The sequence below is a fragment of the Clupea harengus genome, chromosome 14, assembly GCF_900700415.2.
Source record: "Clupea harengus chromosome 14, Ch_v2.0.2, whole genome shotgun sequence".
Lineage (NCBI taxonomy): Eukaryota > Metazoa > Chordata > Actinopteri > Clupeiformes > Clupeidae > Clupea > Clupea harengus.
In genome coordinates, this window is record NC_045165.1 from 21667000 (window position 1) to 21684244 (window position 17245).

Below are 17245 nucleotides of genomic sequence, written 5' to 3' on the forward strand. Positions count from 1 at the left end.
TTATTGTTATTGGCACTTTTTCTGGTTGTGTTTGCAAAACTGGTTGGCAGTGACATAAATACGACAAATACAAAACTACTCTTAATAGAAAGAGACTGCCCTTTATTCATGTGACGACCTAGAGTAAATGATAGACTGCTTCTGTATGTAAGGGTAAACAACTCGTACCAAAAGACTACATTTACCAGACGCACAAACGGAAGTTTTTCAAGCGTTATCCGGTTTTTGGTTACCTGGAAACGAAGCTAAACTCTTGGAGAGCGCTAACGTTAGCATACCTGTGGATATGCACTGTTTACAACCTCCTATAAGATGCATTATATGTATTTTTATGCCAATACCGTTTGATATCTTTAAACGTTCATATTGCACAGTGTGTGCAGAGGCACAGACACGGTTGTGCTAACGATAGCAACCGAAATAGTTCATATTCACGTTAGGCAAGAGAGGCATAATTCGTCTCATTAGCTAGATGAATAGCTAGTTGGCTCAGTAAACATTGGCGAACATTAGCTATTTGTTGGCGTACGCTTATGTTTCTCGTCAACATCAGTTACATACCTGACAGATAATTTGCAAGCATGTTTATTTACCTGAGCAAGAAGGTAAGATGTTAATTAAAACCACTTGTATTGCTATCTAGCTTTAAATATCTAACGTTATCGCTTAACGTCACCTTAGCCAACCCAATAACTAACGTTATTTTATGCGAACCTGTCAGCTGTTAACGTTCACAAGTTTAATATTTAAACCAAGTAAATGGAGACGGATAGTAGGGTAATGTTAGTTACATTTGCTACTAATAATAACATATAGACTAAAAAGATTGTTTATCCATCTAAGCATTCATTGCTAGGTTGCATATAACTTACAGCTCTGCAACCTAAATCATTCGACAAAGTGACAGTCGAAAGTTTTTTTTCCTAACCTGTGCTTAAAGCTGCACTTTCTCCCACCATCAGATTGCTATTCCGAACAGCATAAGGTTGAAATGTGTCTCCTGGAACAAAGATCAGGGGTTCATCGCATGTGGTGGTGAAGAGGGACTTCTTAAAGTTCTGAAGCTGGAAACTCAAACAGGTGTGGTGATCGTTTCCCTTCTGTTGGGATGTTTAAATCAGAGCCTTGACTGTGGTGACAATTGAAGTAGTCTGCCCTGTTCATAAATTTCCCTTTACCCACAATTTTCTTGTCCGTAGATGACTCAAAATTAAAAGGACTTGCTGCACCCAGTAACCTCTCAATGAATCAGACTCTTGAGGGACATAGTGGTAAGAACTTCATAGAAAACAGTGATGCATCTCTGTTAAGATGCTGCTTTGTGCTCATCAGGTACATGCATTGCTGTGTAAAATATACTTTTTGACCTGTACAGGTGCTGTGCAAGTTGTGACATGGAATGAACAGTACCAGAAACTGACAACCAGTGACCAGAATGGCCTTATCATTGTTTGGATGCTGTACAAAGGTTTCATCCTTTTTACTAAACGAAAGAAGGTGTTAACTCCATTTAGCAGTTATGCAACTGAGACTTGATTTTGTGTGTCTGGTTTTGTACTTGTCTTTACGCAATCAGGCTCTTGGTATGAGGAGATGATAAACAACAGGAACAAATCTGTAGTTAGGAGCATGAGCTGGAATGCAGATGGCCAGAAGATTTGCATTGTGTACGAGGATGGGGCAGTCATTGTGGGGTCAGTGGATGGTGAGTTACCCTGTTTTTCACTTGAGTTCACTTGATTTCAACTACTTCATGCTTTACCAAATTCTGGGTATATCAGCCCTTCTGGAAAACCCTTGCCCAGCATCCTTCCCTACTCCATACAAATCTGATTAACATTGTCATACAATTTTACTGTCCTTGAATAGATAAAATATGTGCTGCTAAGCTGAGTTCAGTTGGCAGTGCATGAGCAGGGGCAGGTGGAAAACAGTTTATGGTGTCCCCCTGGAAGAGGATTGAGAACCCATGTTATAATCTGTGTAGCCGGTATTGCAAGGCAAACTGGTGATGACGGGTGGTTGTTTTTCACCAGGTAACCGAATATGGGGAAAGGAGCTAAAGGGAATCCAGCTGGCTCATGTGGCCTGGTCTCCTGACAGCAGGATCCTCCTGTTTGGGATGGCCAATGGAGAAATACACATATATGATAACCAGGGAAACTTCATTGTGAGTTCTTAAAGCGCACTGCTTGAGAGTACTTTCACTCAGAATGAAATATATGGCATGTAAAAAGTCACTTCTGTAAAGGTGGCATTCTCTGTGATTTACCATCAAAGGGAAAGATGACTATCGGCTGTTTATTGAACGTCACTGGAGCCATCAGCATAGCAGGCATTCACTGGTACCCAGGATCAGAAGGTTACATTGAGCCTGATTGCCCATGTCTTGCCGTCTGTTTCGACAATGGAAGAGGACAGATAATGCGCTATGAGAATGATGAAAGTGAGCAAATTTGGGACTACTGCTAAATTGACTTAATATACACTGTAGAAAACTAGTAGTAGTTAGCAGCTTTTGTGCTAAAATGCTGTTGCTTACCCCTTGGCCTTGGGTTCAGATCCAGTCCTACTTGAAACACAAATGAATGTGGCCAGTATCCAGTGGAACCACTGTGGCAGTGTGCTTGCTGTGGCTGGTTGTCAGAAGAACGTGTCCTTGGATAAAGAAGTCAACACCGTCCAGTTCTACACTCCCTTTGGAGAGGTTAGGGCATACAAATCTCCTCATGCAAATACAGCCAAACACTTACATTTTGTAAGGTCATCAGCTACATTGCTAACTGAGCCATTGTTTTTCCTGTGCCACTTGTAGCATTTGCGTACACTGAAGGTCCCTGGGAAACAAATGACGGCGATATCCTGGGAAGGTGGAGGATTGCGTATTGGATTGGCAGTGGACTCCTTTATTTACTTTGCAAACATCAGACCTGATTACAAGGTAAGTGATAAATCCTTATCATTCTATATCTAATGAAACATTGGCTAAGTGATTTTTTTCTGTACAATATTTTGGGAGCTTCACTATTTACACTGATATTTTAGAGACCCCTAACAACAATGCACATACCACTTATTACAATATCTGAATGTAAATATAAGCCAGGTTTGGAGTGTCCCTTGATGCCTCTTGTATTCTTATGAAAGTACTCACCCACCCATCCGCTGTTGCATCTTTTCCTCCATATTTGTCTGTAGTGGGGTTACTGTTCCAACACAGTTGTGTATGCCTACACACGACCAGATCGTCTAGAATACAGCGTGGTTTTCTGGGACACCAAGAACAACGAGAAGTTTGTGAAGTATGTGAAGAGTCTCATATCCATCACCACCTGTGGAGACTTCTGTATCCTTGCCACCAAGGCGGATGACAGCCAGCCACAGGTAAGCCATGCAAATTAGTGGATCACTGTTTTAAAGCTTTGCTGATATTAATTATTGAGGTGTAAAGCTGTAAAAAGGATGCATGCTTTTAAGTGTGTGGTTGTGCAGAATTCTTTAGTTTGTGCACCTGGATTCGAGCCAGACTTTGAGTGGGAAAGAAAAAAGTCGAAGGGTTATAGGAATGCAATGAAGAAAGGTCCAGTTTCTTCCTCGGTAGGGCAAGGAACTAGCAAAGGCAAGGTCAGTGGTTGAACTCCTGCAGGGAGAATATACTGTGCGTGGAAAAAGAAACCGTGGTACAATGAAATAATTTTAGAATTAGCATATCATGATTTTTGTTTTGTAAGACACAACTTTCAATCTTGTGTAATCGTGTGGCCTTATGGTTATAGCGTGCGGTTGAAAACTGCTGGTCACAAGAAGCACCAAGTACATACTGTACATATAGTTCAAAAGTGAAGTACATTTCACAGAACGGTCTGCTTTGTGAAGTGCATCACCAGAGTAACTCTATACAACGTTTGTCTTTTCTTTCTTTCCTCAAATCCACCCAAAGGAGGATGCAGAGCCAGAATCAGGGAATGCAACGGTAATACACATCATCCAGCTATTTTATGTTCTGGGTTGCTTTGAAATAAAATCCTCACTATATGATTATGTGAGAGGTATTACCTAGCTGGTTAACATGTCCAATTTCTTGTTTGTCTTTCAGTATGTGTTGGTTCTTTGTAATTCTATTGGGACCCCTTTGGACTCCAAGTACATTGATATTGGTGAGTAACCCCAAAATGTGGTCTTCAAGTTTAATAAAACAGACAAACCTTATCAATAACGTCTAAAGACAGACCATTATTTTGTAGTTTTTGATCAGGCAATGTCAGATTCTTCCGATTGTAGATGGACCGATGGCAAAGGCCTCTCTTGGGCTGCCTGTTTGAGTGTATTTTTCAAAGGCCTAGTCATGGTCCCAAAAGTGCAACTCAGCACTCAACAAAAAGGCCTTTCACTGACCTATAGCAAACAGAGCCACTGAGCATCTTCCCTGGTTCATAGGCATTCTGCAAAATTCCTTGCCTGCGTGGTATTGCAGATTCGTGCTGCTGCGACCGACACATCTGCCAAAGACTGCAGTTGATACTTGTCAGCCAGGGCACATTTCATCCTCTGGTGGATATCCGTTTCCTCTGAGATGCCGCACGTTCCTATAGAGCTCTGAAAACGTGCTTTAATGTATTGTTCATTGTCTGAATTCTGCTTGTATGTTGGAAAAATTACACTGCATGTTGCTATTGGGGTAGTAGGTTTGGCTAGATGTTTCAAAAATCTTGGTTCATCTAGTGGACAAAGCCCTAATCGTCTTTCGTTAGGAAGTCCTGGCTGTAGAACATGTCTTGCATTATGTCATGTGCATGGGTTATGACAATGTTCTTGTTAACTGAATTCTGTGAAATGTTTCACTCACAGATCCACTGTTTGTCACCATGACGAAGACGCATGTGATCTCGGCCTCTAAAGAAGCCTTCTACACCTGGCAGTATCGTGTTGCTAAGAAACTGACTGCCTTAGAGATCAATCAAGTTGCCAAGACAAGGAAAGAGGGAAGGGAGAGGTGAGTGTTGAAAGCTGTTGCATTTAGGGTTTGAATGTCTTTAGAGGAGCACAGCACTTTGTAAATGCAGGGTTGTGGTGGTTTATGGTCTTTATTAGAAGGGGAGATGCTTCATCTGAAACTCATAAATGCTCCAGACAAACCCATGTTAGTCTGTCGAGCCAGTGTGAGAGTGTGTTTGTTGACTCTGTCGATCTAGGGGAAAAAAGGTCCATTCATGGGTGTGTACAAACACAGGACAGGCCATAGAATCCCAGACAGCCAGCTCTGGTTCAGGACCAAGTGTCCTGCCAGGTATTCCCTTGTACATAAAAAGGGGGGGAAAGTACAAATTGTACCATTTTGCCTTTTTGCCCTGTTTGATCTGCCTCCCTGTCCTCTCCCTCCCTCCTCCTCCCTTCCTGTCTCCATCCCTTCCTCTTGTCCAACCCACCCACTCTCACAAGGGTGTATCATATCGATGACACACCAACAGGGACTACAGATGGCACCCTTGACTTTGCCAAAGCCTTTGCTGTGAGTACATTTTGCTTACACACAGTCATGTGGTTATAAGGGGTGATTTCCTCTCTGATTGTGAGCGTCAGTATCTTCCCTGTGTGAATTAGTCTCCAAACGTTCACATATATAAAAAAGATCACTTCATTACTGAAGCTTTTATAATTTATAGTTAAAGTCTAAGCCACACACTTTATACTTGTACTGTTGTGATGGCTAAGTGCAGTTGACTGACTTTCATCCTTTTATTTATTCAAGGCAACAAGAGATCCCATCTGCTGCATTACAGCAACAGACAAAACACTGATAGTGGTATGTGACTATGCTCATTTTTAAGAAATGTAATGAGAGCATTTATTACTGTGAGTCAAATTAAATAAAACTGTGGTTTTGTGACTATTATCATGCCAGGGCCGTGAATCAGGCATTATTCAAAGATATTCCCTTCCCAGTGTCGGACTTCTGCAAAAATACACTTTGAACTGCAGGACCTATCAGCTCTCCCTCAACTGTAATTCCAGGTCAGATATCTTTAAGATATTATGAAATTACATAATTATTTAAAGGAAGATACCACAATCTAGTATGCTAGTAGTGTAACAGTGAGTAGTGAGATGTTTCATTACTTGCCCTAGCTCTAATATACTTCTATAAAATCTTCCCCGTCCTTCTCTCCAGTCGTTTAGCCATAATTGACATTGCGGGAGTGCTGACATTCCTTGACCTGGAGTCGCGGGCATCTTCAGCGGATGGCTTAGTGGGTGAACAGGTAGCCACATCAGGAGACCCATCAAAGTTTGAGCGCAAGGATGTTTGGGACATGAAGTGGGCCAATGATAACCCAAACCTGTTTGCCATGATGGAGAAGACCAGGATGTACGTGTTTAGAAACCTGGACCCTGAGGTGAATGTTGGTTGAATGCTCTTTAAATGGACACACTCCTCTTTTTCTTTGAAGATGAACAACATTAGCACGGATGGACTGCTGTGCACTGCTGAGTATATTTATCTGTAAAAGAATGTTATATGTTTACTCCTCATGACCCACATTAATTTATATTTGCTATCTTCAACCATGGCCTTTTTCATATAATTTACAGGAGCCAATTCAAACATCTGGATACATATGCAACTTCGAAGACCTTGAAATCAAGTCTGTTCTTCTAGATGAAATTATGAAGGTATCTCCACATTCTAATTTTTATTTTTAAGTATTTTGCTAAAACAACTGCTGTGTTGACTGTTAATGAGTGAATTAGTTAATCAGAACAAAACCAAGCATTAAACAGCAATGAATAAAATCCAAGCATCAGTTAGTTTTGTATAATTTGAGCCAAATTGGGCTAATACAAATCATGCCTGCTGCATGCCTTTTCAGGATCCTGAGCGGCCAAACAAAGATTATTTAATCAATTTTGAGATCCGCTCACTGAGAGACAGCCGAGCGCTGATAGAAAAAGTGGGAATCGAAGATGCAACCCAGTTCATTGAGGACAACCCACACCCCAGACTTTGGTATGTCTTACAGTAAAGCCATTCACTTTGTTCTCTACTGATTCCTATGACTTGTCTACTCTGATATATGTCAGCAAATTGTTACATGTACTTCCATTCTGAACACAGTCAACATAACTATGTGCACATCTTAAATAACAAGGTGTCTTTGAAAGTTTTTTAACCTATCGGCTGTGCACTGAGACAAACTTCAGGTTGAATTGAGATGCAGGGCTCTATGGTTGAGAGGGCTCAGTGGTCTGCATCTTTCTACTCAATGTGCCGGAACTGACCATCTTGAAAAGATGTGTCTACAGATGGGGTGGGTGGGTGAGGGGGGAGGCAACTACGCATTCACAGCAAGCAAACTCAGACTGACGTAGCAGTTAAAGCGGTTGTTGCAGTTGTTGACGTAGCGGTTGTTGCATGATTTTTATGGTCTGTGCAGTGATGTCTGGTGCGACATCACTTTTGGGAGGTGTTAGATAAACCAATGTAAGAGTTCGATAGGATAGCTTTTCAAGATGTGGCTGAAGTCTTGTAAGGAATTTTTGAAAATACAAAATCACTTTATCATTGTCTTAAGTAATAGACTTCAAATAGCGTCCTCTCATCACAGTTGGTTGCTGGGAGCTTGTTGGCGTTAAAATGTGAAAAAAAATTCTTTTCCACAAAAGTCATTCAATCATCTCCGAGGGCAGGGGCAGCTGTAGGAAAGATCTGCATTAGCTTGACAGGACCATGGAGATTTACAATGGTGTTTTGGTCGCGTCGGGCTGATTGATATTGGCTTAAAGGCGACTTGGGCTACCCATGTCAGTTTTCACAGCACATCAAGGAATTTGGAAGTCTCTGAAAAATACTCAAGGTCTGTCTCAGACTATTGGAGCTGAAGCCAAACTGAGCGAAGTCGGGGGGGAAACATGGCTATATGGCTGAGATGGAGAAGAAAAGTAAAATACATTACAGTAAAGTACATTTCAGAGTTGATTCAATGTGTAATATTTTTAATGAAAGTAATGAAGAGAGATGGAGGTAGCCTAGAAGATAATAACATTTATACATGTTATTTTGGGTGACTGCCTTCCTTTGACAGTATTTCTGTTATCCACATCAAAGGAGTTTTTTGTTTGTAAGAATGGGGACTTTATTGAAATACAGGTTTTATATGACATACCTCAATATGTATTGCTATATTCCCAACTGTCCCTTTCATTACCAGGTTCTTGTGAATGTGAAGTCAGAGGTGTGTAGGTGTATGTTTGTAGAGGGCTCTGCGTGGAGGAATGTGGATTGTTAAGGGAGAGCATGGGGAATGCAAGTGCCAGTCACGCACTGGAAGTGCAAAATGTCAAGAAGCCAAAGTGGGACCCAGATGCTTCCCTCATTTCTCTGATTTCAGAGTTTGCTTCGAGCAAATCTTTTATGACTAAGACCAAGGTTTGGGGCAACCCGAGGATCCCGACACGAGGAATGGAGACAGTTTGAAGATCAGAAGGTCATTCTCAGTCAGCTGTGAAAACATGAAATAGCCTTAGTCTGCCTTTGAAAGGCTAAATTAAGCTTATTTGATTTGTGGAGCAGTTTTTCATGTTTCATGAGTTCTTCATAAAATAACCAGGGTCAGTTTCCCAAGAGCAGAGGCAGAGAAAAGTCACAAGAAAAGCCCCATCCCTTCACATCTAATATTCTGAGGATGTGAACAAGAGTTCGGTCATGTCCACTTGAGATTTGCCTCAGTTTTGAGTTTTATGACCTGTTGAGAGCATATACATAACAATTGTACTTTGCACATCCATTCTTGTTAAGAACATTTTTGAGGTGAATTTACCCTAGACTGACCCTAGGTGTGCTCTACAAATGCCTGGCAGTAGAAGTGTCAGAAATGCTGTTTGTTTCTCATGCTTTGTCGTCGCCTATGAAAATGCTTTAGTACTACCAGCACAGATAAAGCTAATTAAAGTCTTCCATTGAATTCTGTCCATAGGCGTCTGCTTGCTGAGGCGGCCCTGCAGAAGCTGGATCTAAAGACTGCCGAACAGGCATTTGTCCGCTGCAAAGACTACCAGGGTATTGAGTTTGTGAAGCGTCTCGGCAACCTGCAGAGTGAATCAATGAAACAGGCTGAGGTGGTGGCTTACTTTGGGCGATTTGAAGAGGCTGAGAGGATGTACCTGGATATGGACCGCAGGTGACAGTAGTTCACTTGAATGAATGAATGAATTGTGACTGTATTTTCAGAGGGCCATCATGACATTTATGTGTGTATATGTGTGTTTCCAAAGGGACCTGGCCATCAGCTTGAGGATAAAGCTGGGAGACTGGTTCAGGGTTCTACAGCTTCTTAAGACAGGTTCTGGTGACGCTGATGATGCTCTGTTGGAGCAGGCCTACAATGCTATTGGGGACTACTTTGCAGACAGACAAAAATGGTAATGGCCTCTTTAAGTGTTAAAACTTAAGAACTGCTACTGTTCTAGCGTGCAATTTATATACAATAAACCGTGCCATTTTAATTGTAATGCCTCATACTTTTAAGGTCTTTTGACATTATGAATGGCTGTACGTGTCCAGACAATCATCACATCACTTATTTGTTTGTGTACACAGGGTCAATGCTGTACAGTACTATCTACAGGGCCGAAATCAGGAGCGATTAGCAGAGTGCTACTACATGTTGGAGGATTATGACGGCCTGGAGAGATTAGCCAACTCTCTTCCTGAGAACCACAAACTGCTTCCAGTGAGGCCCAGTTCTCATTACTCTAATCTCCTGTTTGTTGTGATCTTCTGTAATAATGGGTTTTCTGTGTTCCGTGTTGTAGGACATAGGCCAGATGTTTGTAACAGTTGGTATGTGCGAGCAGGCTGTGGTTGCCTACCTGAAGTGCAACCAGCCCAAGGCTGCAGTGGAAGCCTGTGTACACCTGAACCAGGTGAGATTGTTCTTCTAAAATGGTTCAGGTCCTCAAGATATCCTGTAGCTTGTCTAGCTGCTTTTTCTGGCATGATCGCCTGATATCCGGACAGTCAAATAGGTTTTTTTTTCTACTAAATATTAGTATAACAGTATATAGTAGTTATCTATTCAGTAAACACCAGCATGTGTTTGGTGTCCTCTGCACTGCCAGCATCTTAGAAGTGCTGCCTAGTATAACACTTCAACCAGATTTAAGGGGAGTGGAATTAGGAATTAGGATCATGTCCATGTTTTGTTACCCTGGGTTATGTTAAAAAAAACAAAAAACAATAATAGTAAAAATAATTAAGCAATATAGTACGAGTGCGAGTGGGGTAGGTAAGGGATATTCCCACGGGTGGTGTTCGGCCGTAGCCACGAGGCCGGAGGCCGAGTGGCGCAGGCAACAACACCCGTGGGAATATCCCTTACCTACCCCACTCGCACGAGTACTATATTGCTTTTATAAAACAATTTTATAGTCAACCAATTAACATTTAAACACGAAGTTATTGATTAAAAAATGTTTATTTCGCCATTGTTTCTCCGCAACAAAAAAATAGTTCCATTGGTAACGTCTTTTGGAATTATAAGAACTTTGAATTAACGGTTATCGCTTAATTGTATCAACGTGCTATAGAATGTTTCATCGCGGAGTGATTTATTATTAGCTGTGAAAAGTCCGAGTTGGGATGTCCTGGGATATTCCAACTCATGGAACGTCTCTCGTCCAATCAGAAACAGCTAAATAATTCAATAGAACCCAATTGTTTTATAATGTGAAATAGCAATCAGAAGCCTCAGAACACTTGGCATGCCATGTTTGGAATGTGTAGTGATTGGACTATTTTCAGACTATGTTACCTAGTGTCCATGCCATAGATTTGATGCAATATGACTGGATTACAGTGGAACAAAGCAGTTGAGCTGGCCAAAGATCATAACATGAAAGAAATCGGACCTCTCTTGGCCAAGTATGCCTCTCACCTCTTGGAGAAAAACAAGACACTGGAAGCAGTGGAGCTGTACCGGAAGGCTCACCATTTTCTGGATGCTGCTAAGCTCATGTTCAAGGTAGTCCTCCATGCATTGCCGTGTACATGTGTTTATTTTATGGTGTTCAAATGAATAAGATACATTAGTCTCTCCATATTTAAATAGACATGACTACTTTTTGATGCCCACAGATAGCTGATGATGAGGCCAAGAAGAGAACCAGACCCCTGAGGGTGAAGAAGCTCTATGTACTAGCAGCACTGTTGGTAGAAAATAACCATGAGCAGATGAAGACCTCACAGCAAAGCAAAGCCAAAGGGAAGAAGTCAGAGGTGATTTTCCACTGTGGTTGTTGTCAGCTTTAGAGATCTCTCCCCCGCTGAAAGACCAACAAAATTGAGCTTTGTCCAGTAGGAAGATTTTTTTCCTCTTTGGGCATCATCTTATTAGCAACACAAATGAGTATAATCTTGGAGGCAGAAGCCCAGCTGGTGTTTGAAACATCTGGGGCCTCAAATATCCATGTCTTCATCACAGCATGTCGTTATTTTGTCCCACAAAACTATGTGCTGTCAGTTTAAGCTGAAACTGGCATTTAATTTCACCAGTAGTAATTAACTTGTGGTGTAACTTCCTGACCAGGCTACGACAGCGTTGGCTGGACTTCTGGAGGAGGATGCAAGCTCGACAGATAACCGTATTGTGGACAATGCCTGGCGAGGTGCAGAAGCATATCACTTCTTTCTGCTGGCACAGAGGCAGCTCTATGATGGAAATGTAGACGCCGCCATGAAAACAGGTAACAACACAGCATGGCAGCATATTCTGGTAATGGCTCATTTGATTCTTTATGTATAGCTTTGGAAACCAAAGCTTAACATTTTTTAAGCTACAACCTTCCCTGCAATGAAGACCTAGCCCCACTAAATCATTGGATCTGTTGTAAGGTTCAAGTGACGAGCATAATTCTCTTTTTAGATACATGACTCCGTGAATCAGTTGTATAGAAAGAGGACAATGTGCTAGTCTTCCATGAAATACTCTACATGGTTGCAGCCTGTTTTAGAGTGCAGGCACACAGTGCTGTGGTAATGTAGTTTTGTAGCAGTATTCTGACCAGTTTGAACAACATTCAAGTGTCAACCACCATGGCCATTTTGCATGTCATTTTGACCTTTTGAGATTCATTTAAAAGCTCCATCAGTGTGAATGGGCTTGTTGTCTGGCCTGTGTCTCTGACCTGCCAAAGCCAGTTCAAAGCAGGTTCAGCATCGGTTTGTCATGCTTCTGTTTTGCGTGTTCTGTCGCTCCATTTGCAATCACAGAATTGGACAATGTGGTAAACCACAGCAAGCTGGTGGAATGACACCTTGTTGACGTCAAATGTGTCCTTGCTGACAAGCTCTACCTAAGCCAAGTTGTGAAATACTGTGCCTTAGAGGACGGGCCGTGTTGCACAGAAGAATGTCTGAAACAACAAATAGCCTAACTGCTCATAAAAAAAGAATATAGATACGTCAAGTACAGCCAAGCCACAGTTTGTTGACCTCTGTAAAGTCCCCTGAGTCAGTCTGGTTCACGCTCAACTGACTCTTGCACTCTCCGTACTGGTCCGAGTCACATGGGCTATTCACCCGTTGCCAGGTGTCTGGAGACTAAGTGAAATAAGATGGCAGTGGGAATTTAAAGTAGTGTACTCAGAGGGGTCTGCACCAGACCAGGGTCAGAAAAAGCAACGGTATATCACAGCACAGACGTCATGCTATTGCAGGCTCGGCAATGTGTGTGAATGCGCTGTTAGTGTGTGCCGTGTCTGACCTCCATGACACTGGCTGGCAGAGAAAATAAACCAGAGGGTTTCCTTTCCTTTTCTTTCTTGCTTTAGTTTCTTCCAGAGCAGACGCACACTCTAAAGACCTAGGCTATGTGGGTCAGACAGCCATGGTGAGACACACATGTAAATATAAATGGTGCATCAGACAGACCACCTGTGTGAAGGCTACTGTAACGTTCTTTGACGCAGGCACCTGCATTGCTGTCTGCGTGCGTGTGTGCCCCACACGATTCCATACTTTTTCCTTACAGTTCCTGGCCTTTTTTATCGCATTTACCGCATTTTTTAGGGCTGTTACTGATATCAACATCTAAGGGCTTAGGATAGCCGATAACCCATATTTTGGGCCGATATTCATTTAGCATATGTGGCTGTTGCAAAAACAAAATACACTAAAGTAACACTATGGAGTTTCTGGAGCCGCCAGGTAGGGGGCTACTTTCTGCTGGACTATTCAGAAACGTATTTGCTGTCTTGCTTTGTCTTGTGTTGCACTTGCTTGATGTTTGACTGTGTTAGGAAAGTTGTTGACACGCTAGTTTGTCATAAACAAAGTAAACAAATTTCAACAGGTTTCGCTAAGTTTAGCGAAACATCTCGTTAGCGATGTTAGCAAGCTTGTTATAACACGCTTGGACATTGATGCTAGTAATAAGTGCTCTTGCGTCGGCTTCTTTGTAATGTTATTGTGATAGCTATGTTGGCTAGCTTGCCAACAACTTTCCTAACACAGTCAAACATCAAGCAAGTGCAACACAAGACAAAGCAAGACAGCAAATAAGTTACTGAATAGTCCAGCAGAAAGTAGCCCCCTACCTGGCGGCTCCAGAAACTCCATAGTGTTACATTAAAGGAAATTATAATAAGTTAATTTGCAAATACAGATCTTACATCACCAGGGAATAATCATTGTTTTACAAACTTGAAAGTAGAAAAGAAACAGTGAAATCTTTGTCTAAATCTGTGTCTCTAAAATCTATGACAGGCAAATGAATGGCACCAACGATGACATTGACTAAGGTTGCAAAGATAGGGATGAAGCTAACATTAACTAACTAGTCCGCTAACTTAAACAAAGGCTGAGCTATTGTTACACCATTATATTTGACATCTTAAATAAGGTTACATTCATAATGTTAGCTTCATTCTTACGATATGCAATCTGACTGAAATGTGCATGCTTGAAGTTGCTAAAATAGAATGTTGAAGTATATAAATTATTTAACCAACATGTGCCAGTTGTTGTGCAGTGAATGTTACTCACTGATGCACCAAATGTTTTTGCTGCCAATGTTATGGTTCCTAACCAGGAGAACCAGGAAATGTAATGTCCCTAAAAAAGTGAAAACATTATTTCTGTGACACATTTTCAATCCCATTTTCATCACCACTACCATCAGCCCTCCACCTGCGTGACTACGAGGACATTATCCCTGCTGTGGAGATCTACTCGCTGCTGGCCATTTGCTCATCGGCCAATCGGGCTTTTGGCACCTGCTCTCGGGCCTTCATCAAGCTGGAGTCCCTGGAGAGTTTGAGCCCAGAGCAGCGGCAGAGCTACGAGGATCTGGCCCTGGAGATCTTCACCAAGTTCCCGCCCAAGGACAACCGCAAGTCTGAGCTGGACAGCATCTCTGAGGGGTGAGGCCTCTCTCATACGTAGAGAAAACATGGGCAGATATGTGATGATCCATGAAGTCCCTTTTCATAAGCCATAAGCTTTACATTTGATTAACATCTTGTATTTTGTGCTTGAAAAACCTTAGCCTATTAAGTTACAAAATGGGGCATCACAAGTGTGGTACTATCTATGGAGCTTGGGCCTATTTAAAGTAGTGGGCAGTCCTACAGAGATAGCAATGGCCAATACCTTTGTAACAGGTTTACCTTAATGGAAGGAGCAAAACCGTTAATACTTTGTAATGTTTCCCTTCTTACAATACAACTTGTGTTTTAAACATAATGTTCTCTCCCTCTTTCAGGGTGGAGGGAAAGCTGCCCACTTGCATTGTGACGGGGCGGATTATCTCAGAGTACCAGTTCTGGATGTGCAGCGTTTGCAAGCACTGTGCCATGGAGCAAGAGATTAGCAGTCACAGCTACTGCCCACTGTGTCACAGCGCCCTTGCATAGGCTCCAAAAGGGAACTGCTGCCCTAAGTTGGTCCTCCCTCTCTGTATTTCTCGGGCTGCCTTGCTCAACCTCTTTTTTTATTTGTATTTTCTAACTGGCTATAAGGGGCTGCTTTAAGACATTCGTAGAGGGTTGAGACTCGTGATTGTTTGATGGCTTCACACATTATGTAGCAAACAGTTATGCTCGTTCGACCTGCAAATGCATAGAGAACTATTTTAACATTCCAGGCCTGTAACAACACTATGAGGTATATATTTTAACACAGTCCGTTAAAGAAGCAGCTGTTAATTGACTACATTTTTAAATATTATATAACGGAAAAGGATTTTTGGTCACCAGCTGTTAGCTGCTGTCCGTGACATGCAGTATGATTTTATACACTTCATGGCTCCTTCAGGACCAGGACAACAGGGCCTTCCTGTGTAAGACCAAAAATTACAGTGAGAACCAACTATCAACATTCACTTATTAAATGTATCTGCTTTACTAACTATTCATCATAAAACAGCAGTCTGGGATTATTGTATTGCATTTTCAGGAAAGTGCAGCACTTCTTATTTGGTGTCTATATATTTATGTTGGCAGTCAAAAAATGCAGTTGTGTGCTTTTGACATATATTGTGGGTCCAGCTGAAAAGCCAATGAAAAATATTTTTCATATTTTGTATCTATTTTTGCACACTTTTTCATTCTATATTTTTGCATTTCATATATAACTACATAAGTAGCATTTTATTAATTTTGTTGTACCTACATATTTGTTAACATTGTGATAGCCATGATGAATTAGTAGACCAGTTGAGAAAAACTTAAATGTATAAAAATGTACTTATTTCATGGTGAAAATAATAATAATAAAAAAAAATTACGATTACTGAAACATGCAGCCTTGGACAAGGACTGTGCTGATACAAAATGAGGAATTATGAACAGTGATGAGAATACTGAGGTGAGTTGAACATCTGTGATAAAATTGCGACTCCCAGTGATTGTAAAGTGGTACTACACTTACACAGCAATCCACTACACAAGCACACAACACATTCATAATATGGCAAACGTTCTTGCCGGGCGAGAGTATATGGGTCTTTTTTTTTGAAGACTGTATTTGCAGACATTTCTGAATTTATTTAAATGAGACTATAATACAATTAAGCGTGCAATTTTAAGAAATATCTATACACTTGCTGTTTGTGGAACTCGATGCATTCCGTTTCATCCGTCTGACATTGTAGGCTACAGTCCAGACGGAACAACTTGTCAGTAGACAAACACTGTCGAGTTGTTTAGTCAGAGAAGTCATAGCCTTCATAACCATAGCTTTGAAGTGTCTGCTGTAAGCACTGCATATTTTCAACAGTACACATTTCAAAACGTTATGTCTGATGACTTTAAACACGATGTGGAAGGTTTAACCTTTGTTTCAGTGCGCTTGCATTCAGAGGTAATTCCAGAAAACGGGGATTGATGAGGGAAACTCTGGGTTTTCCATGGCAGAAAGAGAGGTAGCCCAGCGCCAAGGGTGAAGCTTGCCTTGGGCACCTAATGTGCTAGGTCCTGATATTACAACATGAAACATAAGACATAACCTCACCTAACACATCATTAATTATATTGCAACATGACACATGACCTCACCTAACACATCATTACTCATATTGCAACATGACACATTACCTCACCTAGCACTTAATTAATCATATTACAACATGACACATAACCTCACCTAACACATCATTCATCATATTGCAACATGACGTATAACCTCACCTAACACATCATTCATCATAGTACAACATGCAACGTGACACATAACCTCACCTAATACATCATTGATCATATTGCAAAATGCAACATGACACATAACCTCACCTAATACATCATTCATCATATTGCAACATGACACATAACCTCACCTAACACATCATTAATTATATTACAACATGCAACATAACACATAACCTCACCTAATACATCATTCATCATATTACAACATGCAACATGACACATAACCTTCCTAACACATCATTAATCATATTACAACATGCAACATGACGTATAACATTACCTAACACATCATTCATCATATTACAACATGCAACGTGACACATAATCTCACCTAACACATCATTCATCATATTAGACGGGGTGTCCTTTCCTCGTTTACCCCTCGATGTTGAAGCTCCATTCATTTGTATCGCCTTACGTTTGGAGAGGATTTTGAGATCCCGAATAGATGTGCCATCATATTGGTGACTAGCCTACCTAATCAAACGTTAACATTTAATACAATTGTATTTTATTCAATAATACCACACCACGTGTTCTCCTGTAG

General features: G+C 41.2%; 1 protein-coding gene across 2 annotated transcripts; it reads left to right on the forward strand.

Moving 5' to 3' along the window:
* The first annotated feature begins 234 nt into the window (after positions 1 to 234).
* Positions 235 to 15790, forward strand: wdr35 (WD repeat domain 35). Of its 2 annotated transcripts, XM_012823615.3 has the most exons (29): positions 235 to 605; positions 963 to 1080; positions 1200 to 1271; positions 1376 to 1468; positions 1577 to 1705; positions 2037 to 2170; positions 2281 to 2446; positions 2562 to 2707; positions 2816 to 2941; positions 3199 to 3384; positions 3493 to 3624; positions 3941 to 3973; positions 4097 to 4157; positions 4849 to 4993; positions 5440 to 5509; positions 5750 to 5803; positions 5903 to 6012; positions 6170 to 6395; positions 6592 to 6672; positions 6870 to 7006; positions 8973 to 9176; positions 9271 to 9417; positions 9596 to 9728; positions 9811 to 9921; positions 10854 to 11018; positions 11132 to 11272; positions 11583 to 11739; positions 14175 to 14415; positions 14757 to 15790. In XM_012823615.3, exons 1-29 carry the CDS (start codon positions 582 to 584, stop codon positions 14905 to 14907), a joined length of 3693 nt encoding a protein of 1230 aa, XP_012679069.1. In that variant the 5' UTR covers positions 235 to 581; the 3' UTR covers positions 14908 to 15790. The 2 variants fall into 2 exon arrangements, with proteins under 2 accessions (XP_012679069.1, XP_031436022.1); XM_031580162.2 differs by lacking the exon at positions 3493 to 3624.
* Positions 15791 to 17245: the final 1455 nt, after the last annotated feature.